This window comes from Polypterus senegalus, chromosome 9 (assembly GCF_016835505.1).
Source record: "Polypterus senegalus isolate Bchr_013 chromosome 9, ASM1683550v1, whole genome shotgun sequence".
Classification (NCBI taxonomy): domain Eukaryota; kingdom Metazoa; phylum Chordata; class Cladistia; order Polypteriformes; family Polypteridae; genus Polypterus; species Polypterus senegalus.
In genome coordinates, this window is record NC_053162.1 from 68,529,832 (window position 1) to 68,550,302 (window position 20,471).

Sequence of the window (20,471 nt, forward strand, 5' to 3'; positions counted from 1 at the left end):
TGCAGGGGTTAATTTTAGGGTCCTACTTGAAGGCTGCATTGATGCATAACTATTTATTCAGTGCTAGAGGTAGACAGCCAGGACAAAAGAAATCCATGTCAGAGGTAGAACACTGTCTAATTAAGAAAAGGTTTATATAAACAATGCAGCTGTAAAACTCAATGCTAGGCTGATAAACATAGTGATTTAAGATCAGATAGGTATATAGCCTGCTTTGGCCTTATCAATGTGTATACACATGTAAAGAGATTAAGGAAAAGGTTTTTGCTGGTGAGGGTTGCAATGGTGGAATTGTGGCCAGTCAAACAACATAACCACTTGGTGCCACTGACAAAATAACGGAAGGCTTCCAAAGAAAAATGTTATGTAGGGTTCTGTATTTATCCGTTAAACAAAAAATATAAAATAGAACTGTTCACTTTTTAATACAGTGAACTTGCACTGTGTTGTTCTTCTTGAGTTTTTACTTTCTTGTATACAAAGTACAGAGAAAGTATTGGAATCCTCCAAAAATTCCATTTCGAGATTTTGATGAATCTCGATGTTTCAGACCTCCCTGATTACATCATTTTTGGAATTATGTCTTTGTTTCTGTCTGTGCGTGTGTGTTATGTAAACACGATAACCTGAGTAAGCTTTCACATTTTCCATACAAGTATTAGGTACAAGACATAGATTTCAATCAACTTTTGGCTATTTCTATTAACCGTAAGTAGTACTTTTTAGTCATGCAGCTGCAGAATCCAATTTATTCAACTATACTTTTATAATAAGTGTTCAATATATTATTAATATGATTTTATTTGTTGTTGATGGTACTTTAATGTACATAATATAAAAATATCATTTTTGTCTCACGGTTTACTGCTCAAATATCCATCCCCATATTTGAATATATGAGAAAGTCTAGAGGAGATTACTCCAGAGTTTGTACCTGTGCATATCACAATTTCTCTTTCCTAACTCAAATTCACACAGTATATTTTACGTTAAAGAGCTTCTGAAAAGCTAGTTGCAGTAAGTTTTTGATTTTTATGTTTACATTTATTTGTTTAATTTTTATGATACTAAGGAGCTCTGCCCCCTGCTCACTTCGCTCGCCCACCCCTGTGTTTGGTTTACCGGATATACAATACAATTAATTTTTTGTATAGCCCAAAATCACACAAGAAGTGCTGCATTTGGCTTTAACAGGTCTTGCCTCCTGACAGCCTAACAGCCTTGACCCTTTAAGAAGACCAGAAAAAACTCCCAAAAAAAAAAAACCCTTGTAGGGAAAAAATGGAAGAAACCTTTGGAAAGGCAGTTCAAAAAGAAACCCCTTTCCAGGTAGGTTGGGCGTGCAGTGGGTGTCAAAAAGAAGGGGGTCAATACAATACAGTCCAATACATAGAATAGAATAAATCCTCAATACAGTATAAAAATAAAAATTCTAGAAGTATGGAGTAGAATTTTACATTAGGTGATATCACATAATATGATTTGGATTTGTTTTAAGTCCTGGAGACCTCATTCATCAAGCTGCCTCCCCCATTTTGCCATTCCACATCTGAAATAGTGCTAAGCTGATGAAAGGACCCCTCTTTTCTACGATTCCTGCGATCCTCCATCAGGGATGGCTTTACCTTAGGCAGGCAATATACTGTACAATTTAAAGAGATTGTTATTTTCTTGGGAATTGTTACATATGCATTATTTTCACTTTTACTTTAAAAACTTTTGTAAAAACAATACTTATCCTTTATTTCCAGACCCGTGCGTGGTTACATCTCTTTCTTGCCAGACGTATAATGCTACTCATGTTGTGTTGAACACATGCTAAGGATATGTTGTAGGATCATTTGCTGTCTTTTTGCTGTTTGCGAGCTGCCTGTTCTGCTTGTCGCATGTCCTTGTTTTAAGAGCTGGGAGCACATGATGTTTCACTGCCAAAAGCAATCCAACAACTGCTAGGTTAGAGGTCTGTGGACTTGCTTTAAATGATGGCTCACTGCCTGATCTTGCGTGACGTTGTAAAAACAACACTTGTCTTTTATTTCCGGCCCCGGGCGTGGTTAAATTCTTTCTTGCAGGAAGTATAACGTTGCTCCCATTGTCAAGGGTGGGGGGCTGCTGTCGCGCTGCCCTTCGATCTTTTTAAAGCCTGTACAGCTGCTGTCCTTTTTGCTACTTTGTGTCTCTGCTGCTCGTGTTGTGATCGCTTCTCAGTGATCATAAATATACACCTGACTGAATTGTGTTTTCTTTGAAATTAAACTTGTCATTGCTTTAACTGTTGCAGGTCCACAGATTCTCATAGCGTATGCTTCATTATTGTGTAAATCTACGTTTTGTGCATTGATTGATGTGAACGCGAAAAGACTGTTTTCTGCTCTTTTTCTTTTATTTCTGACCTCGCTTTGTCCTTCTATTTTTTCAATTACACCTGATCCTGATGATTAATTTCCTTTTTTTTTTGCGCTAATGCGATCTTGTATTCGTCGATGTTTCATTTATAACGTATTGTCCTTTATACACTTTATATGCACTGAGACACCTGTATCTGTGTGTGATACTTCCCTTTACAATACTGATTTTTTTTTTTTGCCCATTCTCTTTCGTCTTGCGGTTGTTTTATTTGTCTTTCGTGATCTTAACGTGCAGATCATGTATCGTCTCCTAGTTATTCATTCCACAGGATTTTTTTTTTTTAGAATAGAGAGACATATATCAAAACTAGATGAATTCTTATGGGGTTTGATTAAAACGTCTTGAAGCTTAAAAAATGTTTCAATATTCTAAGTGGCCAAAGAGTAGTTTCTGTGTATTAAAATATGGTCAGCAGATGGTTTACAGTGTGTTTCTTGTTTTAGGAAAAAAGTCAACATGGATACTGAAAACCAAAAAATCAAGTACCATGCCATCATTGAATTTATAAAGCTAGTTAACAAAATGTTTTTGAAGCTTCATTCTTGCCTAATTAATGTGTACCTGGACAAGTCTCCTTTATATGTCACAGTCAAGATATTGGCTGCAGAATTCCATTGTGGCAGGATGGCTCTTGAAGTTGACCCAAGGTCTGACCAGCTATCTACATTAATTGCAAATTAATATGGTTTTCCATCAAGGATTGAATCAAAATGAAAAATTGAAGAGTGATGGTGTCTGAAACAGTACACTGTACAGGGATTAGTTATGGGTCAGTCTGATTCATTCTTTAACAACAAAGTATGTGCTGCCAGGTGCCCACTATGTTACCTCTTGAAAGGAAGCATCACTGTAAGCAGTTTTCCAAAGAGAATCTTGAGCTAATGAAATCAGAATGGGAGATATTTCAGAAGCATTTTACAAAAGGGAAATGAAACACGGATAAATCAGAGTCCAAACAACCATACAACGGAAGCATGATGCTTCTTCAACTTAAAATTAATTCAAGGTTCAAGCCAGTACTGTAAATCCTTTATAATGTTGAGAGTGTATCACATACAGATTATATGTTCACATAACTAGTCATTATTACATTGATATACTATGGAGTTTGTGGCAGTTAATCACAGCAACATAGCAAGGAAAGCAGTCTATCACTCCAATTCTACATCAGAACAATACCCCAATTCACACTGTGTGGAATATAAGGGATGCTCTGCGATACTACAGATCTACAAAAAACTTCCAAACCTATGCTATTCTCCAGGTGTGGCCTGTGTTGTATACTTTGTACCAATGACGAAATGTAAAGTCAGCTATAGAAGAGTAGTAGCACAAGGGAAAACAAAATGTTTTACTTGAATGGCCTAGAAAAGCTTAGTGAATGTTATAATGATTGTATTGTTTTGGGGATTGTGTTGAAAAATACAGCTTGTTTTGATTTATTGGCATTTCTTGTAATCAGTGAGGATAAAATGCTATTGTCCGTGTAAGTGTCCTCTCCCTTCAGGCAATCTGATTGGTCAGATTGGCTTTGGTTGCTAAGTCAAACATGATTGAAACATGAAGGGCCAGGTAAAAGACGTTGATACAAACAAAGATACTGGGGAAAGGTGTAGGAGGAACACTGAGAATCTCCTTCAAACATGGGAAGCATTTGTTGAACAAAAAAGATGTTATCACAGCCGGTAATGGGAGCCATCTAGCACTGGGGGTGATCAAAAAAGTGTGAAGGAAGCATGCAGCAATGTTAAAATGGCCAAGACAGCTTTAGACACATATATGTAAGTGTTTATGGTACACATAGGGCAAGAGATATCAAATATTTTTTAACCGACAGATAACATAGCCAGTAGTTAATAATATACATGCAGGCAGGAGAATACCAGCCTCACCAGGCAGAAGAACAACATGAAATATGATACCTTAATGAATATCTGAATGCTTCAGGCTAGCTTTTTTTGACAGACTCCATATTCTGATACAGAAAGCTCTTTTACAATAGGCAAACAGAGAGGGAAAATCACCTCAACTAACATTCACAATATTCAATTGTGCAATTCCTTCTGAGCTTGGTGCTGATCACTGCTGCTGTAATTTATAACTGAATGAAAGCCATTAAGTGGTTATAGTGACATCTGTCATTTTTCTCAGAACTGGAGTGCCTTTTGTACAGCATTTTTTAAATGGGCTGTTAGTTGCACACTTGTAAATAAAGCTGTTCATAGGCACTGTACCATTTACAAAAATATAAATGCTAGTCAGATAACATTTGTCTGCTACCTTGGCTATATTAAAATTATATTAAGACATTTACAGAATTTTCATTTCTCAGAAAAGGTTAAAAAATAACTTCAATATTTTTGTCTCATACAATATAACTAGTATAAGGGTAATGACAGTTGACTTCACTACTATGCCATTAAAAATGAAGAGAAAATGATGATTAAAAGGAATGTGTATTTTTATTCTGACAGCCCTCCAATCAAAACAATCTCTTTCAATGTCAATGCAGAACATTGTAATTTGCAGAAAGCATGGCACAAAATGTCTACACATTTAGCACATACCACTATTATAGATAGGTGCAAAAGAAATGTTGAAACAAGCTATGTTATAATTTTAGATTGTATTGTCTGTCCTCACTTAGCAACTCATGCCAAAAGTAAAACCAAAGGATTTCTGTTTTAAAATGAAGTGTGGTAACACGCAGAAGCACTTGTTTTAAGAGAGTCAGTTGAGGATGTGATATTGCTTAGAGAATGATTGCAAGGTGTTAAGGGTTCTGATCAGAGCAAAGAACAAAAATGATGGACAACAAATAGAAAAGCAAGCAATAGAAGTCTAGGACAGAATCATAAAGTTAATTTTCAAGGTCTGGAAAACAATGAACGAAAGGAGCATAGTAATGATTTAAGAAATGGCAATAATATAGAAGCAATACAAAAACCTACAAAGAAACTGACCATAAAGGCAAAATATGATTGAGCTACTACTTATGGAATTGAAATTCCAGTGTATCTAACTAAGGAGTTGTAAAAGGGAGAAAACACAGTATCTATATATATAATTCACTAAGTCCATGGCACGCATGATGCATATAAATCATGGTAAGCAAGACGCACGCAAGACAGAGCCCCGCCCACTAACAATTCACTAAGCGGCCGACCATGGCACGCAAGACAGACCATGGGATATGCACGACACAGCCCTGTCCACCAACAATTCGAGCGAGAGCGAAAGTATTTGCCAAGAATGTTTTCATTAATCTAAACACACACACAGGCCCGCAAGAGAGACACACACACACACAGGCACACACAGAGACACACACACACACAGAGACACACACACACACACACAGGCATGCACAAGACACACACACACATACAGGCGTGCGCAAGAGACACACACACACACACAGGTGCGCGCAAGAGACATACACACACACACACACACAGAGATAGACTTGAGACGTTGATAATTATGTGGCGTATGCTACGCTGCGGGTTGGCTAGTACTATATATGAAGGCAGTACTTGAAATAACATGGAAAGATGGTAATTCAAGATTCACAACATTTACTAATGAGAGGAACATAAAGGTAAACGTTTACCTTTAACCAACAGCCTGACTGACAACCTTTCAGAAGCATAGCTCCCATTAAACAAAAGGCCTTCAACTTTCCAATATACAAAGGGCAGTCTTGGGTTGTAACTGAAATCCCTAAAGTTCACAATGTATTTTCAAATCTGTTTGTATAGATTACTGTCCACAAATGAAGCTGCATCCTTCTAGACATGCCTCCATTGCACCACACTTACCTTGTTCCTTTCAAAGAGTTCACTTTGTATGGACTTGAGGTCAGTGTCAAGAGCGCTGGCTGCCTGCCTGCGCTTACGGGTCAGCTGCTCCTCCAGATCCTCAATCTGTGCACGCAGCTTCTTATTGTCACGTTCCAGTGCCAATTTCTCTGTCTCCAGACGCTCTCGTCTGCCCCACTCTGCAGCATTTTCTGCCTGCAGTCGCTCCATCTGAAACATTGTCACAAATAAGACAATTTAGAATCAGTTTTACCAAAGTCAAAGATGGAAATACAAGGCAATCCTTTAGATCCCTAAGTACACCAGATTCACAGGCCTACTGAAATCTTATGTCGACAAGCCAACAGAGCAAAGAGCATCATCTGTTTAAAGGAACTATTCACACCCTGATGCAGTAAAACTACAAAGTAATTCTTTTAAAATAAATGGCAGGGCAAAAATGAGTAAATAAAAAAACACTGGGGAAAATCATTGTTGCCCAGGACGTACAGCTTGTTTCAACAAAGAGAAGCTGTAGTCATTTAATTAGTGACTTACAGACTAACCCTCAGTCACATTGTGTTAAATATGCTGTATATATTTATTTTTCATGAGCTTTCCAAGGAATTGCCAAGATGCTTTAGTAAATATCTGCTTACATACAGGTCTGCGAAAATAGAACAATAATCAGAAATTCAGCATCATCTTCTCAGATATTGAATTTGCATTATCTGTCCTCTAACTAGGTATGGTGTTTTCCTTAAAGGAAAAGCCCTCTTCTTGTACAGTGTGAACAACCAACTTAAAATGAAGTTGGACATGTTTTGAAAGGTTTTATTTCTCAAGTAAAGCTGAAGAATTCAGTACTGGCAATGTCTTATTTTTATTGTCACCTCATTTAGTGGCACTGCTAGTAGTTCTGTCACACATGAGGGTGAGAAGCTATTAGGCTGTGTTAGCTGGAACTGCCTTAGCAGAGCCGAGAGAGTAGAGTATGAACCACTGTTTATCCACTCCAGAGGAATTAGACAAGATGATTGTAAATAATGGAGATAAAACAGCAAACTGCTACAAGTGTGCCTGAAGCACCTCTGAAAGCTGATCTCCAGACTAATTTTCAAGTTCTAATGAATGCTTTACCACTTTAGGCCTGGGTTTTATTAACAGAACCTCCCTTACTTAAAGCATACCTTTCTGGTGCCGAAGTTACTAGATAGATAGATAGATAGATAGATAGATAGATAGATAGATAGATAGATAGATAGATAGATAGATAGATAGATAGATAGATAGATAGTTAGATAGATAGATAGATAGATAGATAGATAGATAGATAGATAGATAGATAGATAGATAGATAGATACTTTAATAATCCCAAGGGGAAATTCACATAATCCAGCAGCTAATAATACGTTAACAGCTCGTGTTAGAACATACTTCAGTATTCTCATGGTTACTAATGATTTCCACTACTTCCATTTTTCTTTCCTTTTATGTTTTGGGGGTTATTTGATCAATTTTGAAAATTGTTTTAATTTTTGTTCCACATTGTAATAAATATTATTTATTTCACATTCTTCTGTGATGCCATTTTGTTTGCTTGTAGGAGATACTATTCTGAGTGGTTTTCAGGGGTCATGTACAGAGTGACGTCAGGATGCCACCGAATAAAAAAGTCAATCCCTGGGGTAATTTCCTCATCAGAGTTTTGTGGATTGCTCAAATTTCCTTAATTATTTTAACTTTAAGTTTGGTTTACTGTTAGGCATTGACACTAGGTACTTTTTGACCTCTTGGTTTTGACCTCAGCCTCAAATATTTTCAAATCCCTTTTATCTCCAAGTCCTTCCATTGCCTGATGCCTCCTGGTGGGATCAAACATATGAAAAAAAAATTGATTAATTTCCTTTTTTGTCAGATTATTATGAGGTGGGTTGTGCTGTGGTGATTAGCACAGCAGCTTTACTCTTTCATATTGGCCACTGTCTCTTTGGAGTGTGCACATTTTCCTTCTGAATATCCTGGTTTTCTACCACATTCCTAAATGTACTGCTGTAGGATTGTGTCCTGCAATGGACTGGCATCCCAAGGGAAGTCAAGCTGAAACTTGTAGCAGATGCTAACAGATAACCTTCATCACTCCACAGCCCAAAATGTACAAATAGTGAACTAAAGGGAAGTGTTTTACTGTTGGATGGGTAATCAACTAAGATTAAAAGGAAAGGGACTTCTAGCAGTCTGAAGCTATGGTGTGATCTGTTGATTTATCAGAGGTCAAATTATGAGTGGATTGACATGGGAATCTGTCTCAAAAACATGGAAGAAAACTCTTTGAGTTCTTTTACTTTGTCACAGAGAAAGACTGGAAGCTGTAAATCTTGACCCTGTCTCAGATAAAAGGTATTATTATCAAGTACATTATCATCATCATTTTCACTTATATAAAGGTATAATGAAGGTAACAGCAGCAAAGTGCTGCTTACCTTACCTAAGCATGTGGAAGCATAACATCAGCAGAGTTAGAAAGGTCTAACAGTGTTACATGTGGAGCTCCATTAGAGAAAGTGGCTTGCTAAGGCTCATACAGTGACAGTTAATGAAACAAATATAAGCAAAAATCATGTCTGGCTGGTTTAGTGTGGGAAATCACTCAAAAATGGTCAGAGAAGAATTTAAATATTGTACTAATTTCAACTACATTCAGCACTGGCTAACTCTCACCAGTGAGAAACAACTCTGTGCCCTGTGATATTCCATTTAACGCCCTCACACAGAGAGGCTGGCTGCCAACCCAGTGCATCCAAGTCAGTAAAAGGTAGCTTATTCTGTTGACGAGGAGAGGGGAGTGGGGCACTGACAGTATCCATAATGAAAGCTGCTAGACTTGTCTCAGCTGTAGTCAAAAAAGTGTCATGCTTTTACTGCATCTCAGTCTGACTAAATATACATATATAAATATATCAAAATTGACAATAAGTAATGAACATTCCAACTATGCCATTTTTAGGTGACATTGTAAATGTGTCCCTACATCCTATGGGAAGTATTCAAGACAAACACCTCAGCCACCATACTCAAAGAAAAAATTCTGATCCAAGTCGATTTTCAAACTGAACTGGCCAGAAAAATGGTCAGGATGATCCCATCTGTTTTTAGCAAGCTATATTGTACTGAAGACAAAAGAATGCCAAACTACAATTGTCAGTGCAAATAGAAGCAATTGCTCACTAGAAGAGAATGGTCTTGTTGAGGCTTTACATGTGAATTATTTATTTTGAAAAATTTTAATTATTAATTATTTTTGTATGCCTATAATTCCCATTGACTCTTCTTTACACATTATGCTTATGTTTCACCTCCTATATCACGTCAATCTGATATGTTTGGGTTGGCATGATTTGCTTGCCCACAGGGGTGACTGTACACGAACAGGTACTAGCTACTGTACCTTTATTCTGAAAATGTGTGATTCAGTCATCTAAGTATAACTATGTTTGTAACTGTACCTGATTTCTACAAATATTCTCTTGTGTTGAACAACAATTCAGCTATACAAGTTTCTACACATCTGTTCTCTCCATTACCTCTGTGAATATTTCTCATTATTAGTAAAAAATAAAAAAAGAGGAAAGCTCTGAACTAACTATGGGCTTTTAATTTTTTACATACAGTATATGAGTGGAAGACTATTGTTACAGTTACTTTGTTTTGTACACTTTAAATTTATTGCATTTCTAAGAAATAAGTAAAACATTAAAATAACGTATGTAAGTTCTTTCTTTAAATTAAAGTGGTGGTTAAGATTTTTTTATCTTTCAGTTTTGAATATTCTGCTTTGAATTTTAATTCATAAAGAATATTTTATGGGCTGTGCAATATTTACTGAGTCATGAATAACAAGACAGCTTACATAATGTTATTCTATGCTGCTCTGGGCTATTTATTCCTACACAAGCTCATATACTTAATGTTCCAGTTTATGTGTGTGTAATTCATTCTCGGCTTACATTTTTCATTCTTACTTCATTTCAACCCTCTCACCAGTGTTGTAACTTTTGTTCTTTTTAATCATTCTGGGAGGTGATTTTCTTAAACTAATTTTAAAACCCAAATGTGAGCAAACACTCACTTTATATTAAATTTATATTAGTTGCTCTCTACAAGGATGGCCTGCCCTTCATGTAGATAAACTGTGCAGTGCCAAGATTACTAAGTTTAAGAATATGTGACTGTCTAGAAGTTTGTAGTAATAATTCAGAAACTACCACCTCACTGTGTTTAATAAAATAGGACAAGTACAGAGGCGCATATCTAAATGTTTGAATTCTTACAACAGAATCAGTAAGTTTTAATAAAAGTTAAAAAAAAAAAAGAAATGAATATTTCGGAAGTTTATGGTTTTCATTTAATTTACTTCTTGAAATATTTATCTAGGGTCAGTTATAAATCTGAATGTAAATAAAACATTTTACCTGTACCCATTTTGTCTAATTTAAGGCAATGTTACATTACACAACTTTTCTCAAGATTTTCTTTTGTGGACTTACATAATCTGAGCAAGATGCGAAAAGTCTCAGCGCACTCCCTTGATTTCTTGTTGTGTAGGCTGACCTACCCAGCAAAACACCAAGTCCAAATAGCCTGTGACTTGAACCTTTTTGATTTTGTCTTAAATTGTAGTTGTTGGCTTCATATGCACAAGAATCAACAGGCAATGTGTATTTACCAGGAAGTACGATGCACATATTGCAGCGATGAGGAATATAGAACGTGGATGTTTTGAACCTCATGCACAGAGGAGAGACCCACCAATCTTGTGTTTTACATACCACAATAGAATGGAAATGAGGGGCTGAGATTGCAGCTGAACTCATTTTACCTGTAAACCCTTTGCACAGGCACTGGCTCTATAAGCCATTAGGTTTTTAACTGTCAGAGAAAGGAAAGCTTGCGACACCTAGGAAACATGAAACTGTGCTGGAAAGTCACCATGCACTCAAGTAATTTGACATCCATCCCTTCATTTAGAAGTCATGTAATGTGACATGGGCTTTAGTGTTGTAGAGGCCACAGGTTACCTTTGCCACAGACAACACAAGGCACGAGTCAAAAATGAATAACGTGCCAATCCATCACAGGGCATACACAATTTTGAATTGTCAATAAGTCCAACATATGGAAAGTAAAAAGAAAATTATGCAGACCTAGGGAGAGTGTACATATTAAACACAAACAAAGGCTGGGCTTAGAATTTGAACTGGCGCTGTGAGTCAGCAGTGCTAAACACTGCCTCACCATGCTGCTCTGTCATATGACAGGATGAAATAAGAATATCTTTTCATACTATACTTACTCTTCTGTTCTTTCATCTCATTTTATATTTAAAAAGTATGTTTTTATTATGTTAATCTTTTATATTAGGAAAAAAATATTAGCACAGAGTTTGTACCAAACATGATCTAATATTGTCTGTTATACCTGCATTTTTATCACTCTTTAATGTTGTGTTATACCTGTATTTTTATCACTCTTTGATTTAATATTGTTTTTTATCAGTTTGCTGCTGCTGGAGTATGTGAATTTCCCCTTGGGATTAATAAAGTATCTATCTACTAAAAAAAAACTGAGTCTTTTTAAGAGAATACAAATACACTTATTCTGTGTTAGATGAACTAGAGAACATTTACTAATCTACAGAATTCTTAAAAATGTTTTGGAGTTTTTGGTTTGCTGTAACACATTCTTAAATTAAATACTAAGCCACTTATTACATGTCTTCAGAATTTAAAACAGAATTAGTTTGTGATGGCACAAGATTGAAAATTCAAAATCTGAAAAGGTGCTGAACAAAGATTTTTAATTATTGCAATATCACAATGACAGACATTCCATTCAAGTTTAAAATGAAACACTTTCCAATTAAAATAAGCTTAGCAATAGCCCCAAATAAAACACAGGACCAAATTTTAAATCCATTGTAAACTCTCTTGAGTTATCCAGGGTTTTTTTTTGTCAATGGTAATGAACTGGGAAAATAAAAAGTATTTAGGACAAACGATGAATACAAGTTACTAAGAAATTCTGCTAATTTAATTTGATAAATAAATGTGATCCTAATTATCTATAGCTTTTTCATAAAATATATTTGTACAGCTAAGAGAACAAGCAATGTGATGTTATTTCTGCAACCAGGTTCAGTTAAACAGAATTCAAGCTTTGAGACTGGCTTCAAATTATAGTTATTCAGCCTTTCTCTAATAAATGCATGAAATAACTGGGGGAAGGATGAAATCATACACTCCATTCTCTAGGGTTTAGTGCAGACTATTACCATGATCGCACATATGACAAAAAGACATTCAATTAGTCTTCTTGGGTGAAATAATGCTGAGATGGAAAAGGCCATATCAGGATTATTCTGACATATTTTGATGTCAATAGCTTTTGTGCAGCAGAGAGAGCAACAGACAGAATAACCTTGATCAGGCTCATCCGATTGGTCCTTTGTTTAATGAAATAACTCTGATCCAGATGGACGGACACCAGTAGTTCAATTCAATTAATTTTTTTACCACTGGGCAGCAAAACAGCCTGCACATGAGAAGGTTTGCTCACTGAAATGATATAGCTTTGAAGAAATAGGCTGCACCCCCTGCTACCCTTATTTGGAATAGAAAGGTTTGTGAATATTATGTTTATTTTATAAAATACCTTCTTGAACTGGTGAATTCAGCTTGTCCTCTGAAAAATACCTTGCATGATTTAACATACAGCATTGCAGGGACTTTAATGTCCCAGACAGGTAGACTAAGATAGCTGCAAGTATGGAAAAAATGGGAACATTATTCACTTCAATATAATGTACCAGGAACAAATGGATAAGTATATTATAAAATGCATTGGCACAGTTGTCATCACTAAAATATAATTGAAGAATATATAGACTGTTAAAACAAAGATTAAAAATAATGCTGTGGCTAAGGTTATTAATTAGTGTAAAATACTAACATATGATGCTACGGCTTTAAAACATGAATGTTTTAAATACTGAAATTCAGTAACAATTGACCGGGTTATTTCACTAAGAAAATAATTATTCAACATAATCCTTCACCCCTGCTGTTCACTGAAAACACTGGTATAAAAAGACTCGATATATCAAAAAGGCATTAAAATAGTATTTTCCAAGTACAGTATTTTGAAGCCCACCGCAAACTTCCCACAAGATCTTTACTTCTGTCTAGTTAAATTTGTAATACAACTACTGTGGTACATCACAAAAATCTCTTGTAAATGTTTTACATTTTACAAAATGGTTTACATTTTACAAAAAACGCCACTAAAATACGCTAGAATATTTAACATTAGTCAGTAAGTGTGCATTGTCATTTAAGGGGTAACATTCCAGGAGTGTGTTCCTGTTCCTGCTCTCTTCAATCCTTGCATAGACTGGGTGATGGCCAGAGGTTTAATTACTTCAGCAGTGACATTCATGTCTCTGGTGACTCTTCCTAAGGAGCCAGTAGATGGATTGAGAGAGCATGGAGGTCATGAGGTTGCTGGAAATGGATGTGTGGTGCTCCCAATATCTCTCCAAACTGACAAGGGTTCAAATTGGGGTTTCCAACCGGGATCCCAAGCCGTTTCGTTTTGTGGTGGGTGTGGCAACATGCTGTACCAGTGCATGACCTGACCTGACCCGATCCCATCCACTTACTTTAGAGTATGTCATGGAAGGAGAAGGAATAATGCATAGACAACTGCTGGAATTCACTAGTCCACAAGGCTTGCTCCAAAAAGTCTGCACCCTTTTCTACATATCAGTCATAATTAACAAGACTATGTCTGGAACTTTTTAAAATTGAATTTGAAATATCCCACTTGCTACTGCAGCACTGTAGAACAATGCACTTCTTAGCACATGAGCAGCTGGTCCCCAAAATGGCATTGTGCAGTGTAATTTCTTTTTAAAAAAATGACATGACAGGAAAGGCAAGCTTTATGAGACTGAAAGATAAAGAGAGCATCTGTTGTTGTGTAAGGGGGTTCTTTGTAGTGAGCATAGAATGTACTGTGGAGCAGCAGGAGTTTTCCTTTACTGCAATGGCAGGGAAGACTACTATGTAATCCAGTGGACTGAGCTCAAGCCCTACAGATGAGAGGGGACATTGCACTAAGCGAATTCCTGATCAGGGACAAATAGGTTGTTACTGAATTTCTTGTGGATGAAAAAAAAAAAATCAGTAACATTCTTTTACAGGTTGTTATAAATGTACAGTATATATAGGGAAAATGCTGAAAAATGTGCAGTTAGTTTTTGGGCTTCTCTCAGGTTCTGAAAAAGGCCAATACTCTGGAGAAACAACAGCAGCAGTCACTTTGATATTACTACACAGTACTGAATAACTCTTAGAAAAGGTTCAATGGATTACTACCAGTAAGTTTTCAAATAAGCTCTCAGTATTCAAATGAAGCATAAACATTATGAATAAGGCACAATATAAATTCTAACTGGATAGGGAGAATTTGTGGATATGACCCTAAAAGAAACTATTCTATAAGGTACTAGAACTGTTTTCATTTGATTTTTAAGTGTTTATTTCTCAGTGATTTGGCACATATTACTTTGCCTGCACCCATCCCCCAAGCTTAAATTCCCTTGACTGCAGTTTCAGCTAAACTCAATCTATTTATTCATTCACCAACAAAGAATCTTGAAAAACAAGGAACATTCCAGGATAATTTATAATGCTGAAAAAAAATGCAAAGCTAGTCCATTGAATGCACTAAACTTTTATTTTCTTTCTTCTTAAATTAGGAGATGAAATAAATTCTCTTCTCTAATCTCAGTTCATTTGGGTTGAGAAAGCCCAAATGACCTGATTGGATTACATCCCATTCCTCTTTCTGGCTGCACAGGCCTTGCTAATGCAATCTAGACCAAAATCCACAAACCATTCCCACCCTGTTGGGTTTGGCACCATACAGCAACTTCCAACCTCCTCCTGGCCAGCATTATCAGTGCCATGGCTTACTGCTGGGTTATTGGGGAGGCCATTTTTCCATGCTGTTTGCATAAAAGGATTGAAAAATGTAATCCTCCCTGAGATAGCAGAGTATTAAGCCACACACAAAGAAACGACGGCACAGGGCAAAAGGGAGTGAGCAGAAGGTTCAACAACTGCTACTGTCACACTGCCCACATTGTCCATAGAGCTTCACATTTTTATATACAAACATTCAGGGTGAACTGTACTAACGTACTTCTCTGCTCGTTTCAGATCTGCATGGTTACAGTATCTGATCAACAAGAGCTTTAGAGTACACAGATACATTACTCACATTTTGGCAAGCAAGATGTTTGTAACATGAAGAAAAAATGCACTAATTTCAAATGAAAATAACTGTATTCCATGGAACTGTAGATGCCTGTTACCTAATATTTGTGAAAAGATGCACTGATTGAATGAGAAAATAAACTCTTAAACCACAAAATGAATACATATACAAATTACTAGAATAAGAAATCTTAAGATGCTGCTCATCCTGTGTTGACTGACTCTTATTATGGTATATAAAATAAAGGTTAGTTTAAAAAGATAATTATCCTGTATAAACAAATACAGCATACAGTTACACTAAACTACTTAATGATGACCGAAAAAACCCAGACAATATCAATTCACCTCACTACGCAGCTCTGCCAACTTCTTGTCCATGCTGGAGCGGGCACCAAGCTCATCTTCAAGATCTTCAGAGATGCGCCCAAGTTCATCTTGGTGGACCTCTTTCAGCAAATTTAGCTGTGTAGACAGGAAGATGAGAGATTATAAATCAATTCTCACCCTGGACTACTGTACAATATTTTCTGTTTTTTTTCCCTTATTTGAATAATATGCGTGTTTAAAGGAAACTGTAAGTGATTGATAGCTTCTGACTGCTAGTTACACAATTTTACTGGAAAATGGCTGAAGGTTAAAGGACAGTGCTTCTAATGAACCTGCCTGTAATTAATTGGTCTTTGTAGATCAATCTGTGTACTTGCTAGAACAATGGCCAGTCTTTGTCCTGATGTTTCTCTTCAAAATGTGATGGAAGCTTAGTTCCCCCTAGTGGCTGATAAATGCTTGTATTTATTTCTATATTTTGAGGTGTGTACCATAAGGAAAATCAAAAAAAAAAACTCATTTTTTTAGTTAGCAGAAGTTCCCATGTCAACCAGATTGTGTCCCTGAGGTGGGTGTGTTCCCAGTAAGCAAAAAAAAAATTAAGCATGCCTGCCCAGTTCATTCACTGGTTTCTTGCATTTCCTCTGGGACATGCTGCTTTACCTTTACTTATATATCTTTGGGAGCTGTGTGGCCAACAAATGAAGCATTAAAAGAAGGCGGCTACCAATTCAAATCCAATTTCTTACAACACCAGCAAATGATCTTATGCCAGACACATGACTCGTGTAACCTATTACTGGATAGGTGCTGCAGGGGAAAATACTTGCTAACTGCAAAAGCCCAAAAGAAATTCTACTTCGGTCTCTATGCCACTTTAAGCATGTTATACAATCGAGCATTATTTCATATTACACATTTTACACAATATTACTCCTAAGTTATTACATCTGCCATCCATCTATAACTAAACTCTCTTATTTCTGGTTCAGAGCTTGTCTGGATTGCATTGGTCACAATAAAAAAAAATTATTACAGGTCAATTAAACATGCATATAAAGAGTACATAGAAAAATAGTATCACCCAGAGAAACACTCTTATAGACATGGAGACAACATATAAACTCCATACGCAAGTTTAGGTTTAAACCCAGGATTCTAGAGATGTCAGACAAGAGAGCTAACTATTGCAGCTCCAAGCCATCTAAACCAACCAGTTTATATTTACCTACTTCAAGTCACACAAAAAGAATGAAACACTTGGATAAATGAAATGCTTAAAGCATGCTGAAAGTAATCCACATTCAAACTACGAAAAAGAGAACAATGCTCAAATATTCAGTTTCTAAGACGGCGAAAGTGCCAATAATGACTGCTATTTAAATGAAAGACCAAGAAAGGAGCCCTGATTGAGAACTTTGGTGGAAGTTCTGAAAAGTCTTTTGTAGTTACTGTGGTAAATGAATACAAAATAAAGTCATTATTACTGTATTATTATTTAAAAGACTGTGATTCAGATGTCTTTGAACAGCAGCTGACTATGTTGTGACATTCCAGCTGACATACCTGGGCTCTATTTAGTAATTTAGCAAATACTAAATTAGTTGAAATTGAAAAAAGAGCACCAACATGGTAATGATAGGGTCAGGTAATGTTGTGAAAATTGTCAAAGCCCCAAGGTTTGTGGAGCAAATCTTGGAGATACAAAGTATGCTGAAGGTCACAGTGCTGCTATTAACAGGTAGTGCTCAGGGAGTTATTGAAAGAGTAATTGGCATTGCCACGTGTTATAAGGTACTCTGTGAAGTGATCCTCATGCCTGGTTGACATTATCATGCACCATTCATGCAATTAATGGAGTTTGAGTGAGGTTGTATAGTGGACTTATGTGAAGCAGGGTGGTCCAAAATTGTCGGAGGTATCCACAGTGCATTGCTGTTGGCAATGATGAGATGAGGGGGTTACCCACAGCCACAGATACACAGTAATTCAGCAGAGCTGTCAGCCTTCCTGGACTGCACACTCGCCAAACATCTGTGCAATCAAGTACGTATGGGACTGGACAGAACAGAATGTCTCCTGCATGTAGCCTCCAGTAATTAATCTCAACTAATTCACCTCCAAATTGAAAGGGCATGGACTGACATTGCACAGGAGGACATTCACCACATGTACGATCACCTGCATGTTAGGGTGAAGGCCTGCACTCCTGCACAGAAATGTTACACCCAATATTAATGTGAGTATGCTGGGACACAAGACACTATGTACCAAATAAACCATATCATATTACCCTGAGTTTGTTATGTTTTCAAATATAGGCAGATTAGTCTCCTATATGTATTTTACTCCCAAGTTGTGACATTTACTGGGTGATTTTTTTCTTACTTTTCATTAGTAGAATGATTAAATGTTTTTATTAAAAATCTGTTTTTATTGTTTATATTAACATAAAGAAATCCATGAAAAGGGACATAAATCAATGATCAGTTACTTAAGGCGTGTGAGTAGCTTGAAGAAAACAAAACTTATTCTTTAAGATGTTTATAAACTAATTTGAGATATAAGAAATAACAATAATCAGTTTTCAGAAATGAAAAAGAATCTGCCATTGTAAAATGCTTCTACAGTTCCACTATATAGTATTCACAATCTCAGAGAAATGGCTCCATCTAGTGAATTTTATAGGACATTGTATTACCTACCTGCTTGATTGCTTCTTGCTTAGACTTGTTCAGCTCCTCATACTTGAGTTTCCACTGGCTGAGATCTGCTTCCAGCTTTTCGATGTTCTTGCTCAAACTCAGTTTATCTCTAGAGAAAAGACAAGTATCACTTTCCTATATACAGATCGTATTCATTGCAAATACTGTACTCTTTAACTCAAGGAGGAAAACCTTAATAAAAACACAATTTGATTTCAGGTTGAATGATAATTAGATGTCCACAGAGGGCATCATTATGAAATAATCAAATAAAAAAAATAAAAAGTCTACATTCTTAAAGCCTCCTAATGACAAAATAAGGAGTATGTTATGCAAAAGAAACTTTATAGTAAGAGGAAATAAATGTTAACATTAGCAACACTTGGAAAGAAGAATGCTTTCATAAAAACTTACATTCTGTCCTTTAAAGAAGATACAGTTGAAATACTGGCTTTACATTATTTTGAAATAATAGTCGATCATTGCAAATATAAGGATTAAAATGTCAGTTCTTATATACAGGACTTTTTTCCACATTAAAGTGGAAACTTAGCTATTTCATACTGTATTACACAACCTAAGATGATATTTGAAACTTCTCTCATAACATTCTGAAGACCACTTAATCCAATTCATGTTTGCAGGGGTATAAGCATATCCAAGTAATGGGTGCAAGGCAGGAAAGGATACTAGGTTTGGAGCCAGTTCACCGTTGAGTGCACACACCAGCACCCAGATATGAAAACGTTCCTTTCAAACTAGGTATTTTCTTACTTTTCCTGGTACTTAATGCCTATTCATTTAAACATAAAGTATGAAATTAAAAGTGACAAGCAATTGTGAGTTCTAGCAGCACTGGGCACAAAGCAGGAACTGTACAGAAATCTGGTCACCCCGGTCCTATTCAGAGGAGTGACATGTCATAGGAATGACATAACAAAGGAGTGAAACCTCAGATATAAATTTCAAAGGAGTGACAACCATTCAACCAACCATCCAAGTGATAGGTGAGGCCAAGATAATTTTATGGCGAACGTACTTTCAGTTGTGTGTGGTAGGTGACTTGTTATGTCACTCCAATAAAATGTCACTCCTTTAATACGGTATTTATGTCACTCCTTTGTTATGTCACTCCTATGAAGCGTAACTCCTTCAATATAGACCCGGTCATCCATTATGTCCAAACTACTTATTCGGTTTGGGAACAAAAGGAAATGAGTTTTCCAGTTTAGAACTATGAATAAACCTAAATTGCCTAACTTTGGGATGTCAGAGGAATCTGGAGTACCTGAACATAGTCAAACTTGAAGAAAACTGGCAAATGCCACAGGTAGTGGTCTGGCCAAATTTTAAGCTCAGTACTGTGCTGACATTTCCCTGGTGACCTTCTACAAAAAAAGTTTCATCAGGATGTCAGAGGAAACCCAGATTAATCAGCCAAACTCCACACAGACAGTGAGTGGATCTGTACTTTAAACCTTGTAGTCATGAGCTGTGAGGCATTTGCATTACCTATTAAAGTGAAATTCATGTTTTACTAGTTATTAGGAAAGTGCATGTCATTTTAGGGATTGCTCTTACTAAAGATTAAAAAAAATAAAAAACTGGACAAATTGTGTTGCTGTAATTATAGGCCTATTGATATCCCATTAACTTTATTTTTTTCAACAGTGCATTTTTGATTTTTCTTTTAATCTGTTTAGTAAATGTCACTTTTCAGCTTGTACTGAAAACAGAAAATTTTTCAACAAGAACCAAGTGTGACACAACTAAATCTGAACAAAAAAGGCTCAATTAGTCACTGGAACCACAGAGTTTTTCTTTGGTTTAACTGTCTAGGGTAATTGTTTCCTACACTTTGTGCAAGATGACAACCCAAGTTCGTATC

The 20,471-nt window shown here is 36.3% G+C and overlaps 1 protein-coding gene across 3 annotated transcripts in view; it reads right to left on the bottom strand.

Moving 5' to 3' along the window:
* The window catches only part of ccdc102a (coiled-coil domain containing 102A), a 260,694-nt gene that overhangs the window by 77,292 nt on the left and 162,931 nt on the right, over positions 1–20,471 (bottom strand). For all 3 annotated transcript variants that reach the window (XM_039763191.1, XM_039763189.1, XM_039763190.1), the window contains 3 exons: positions 18,584–18,692; positions 15,897–16,013; positions 6,231–6,440 (listed from right to left, as the gene is read on the bottom strand). In XM_039763191.1, the coding sequence (XP_039619125.1) occupies positions 6,231–6,440; positions 15,897–16,013; positions 18,584–18,692 (436 nt within the window). The remainder of the gene's footprint in view (positions 1–6,230; positions 6,441–15,896; positions 16,014–18,583; positions 18,693–20,471) is intronic.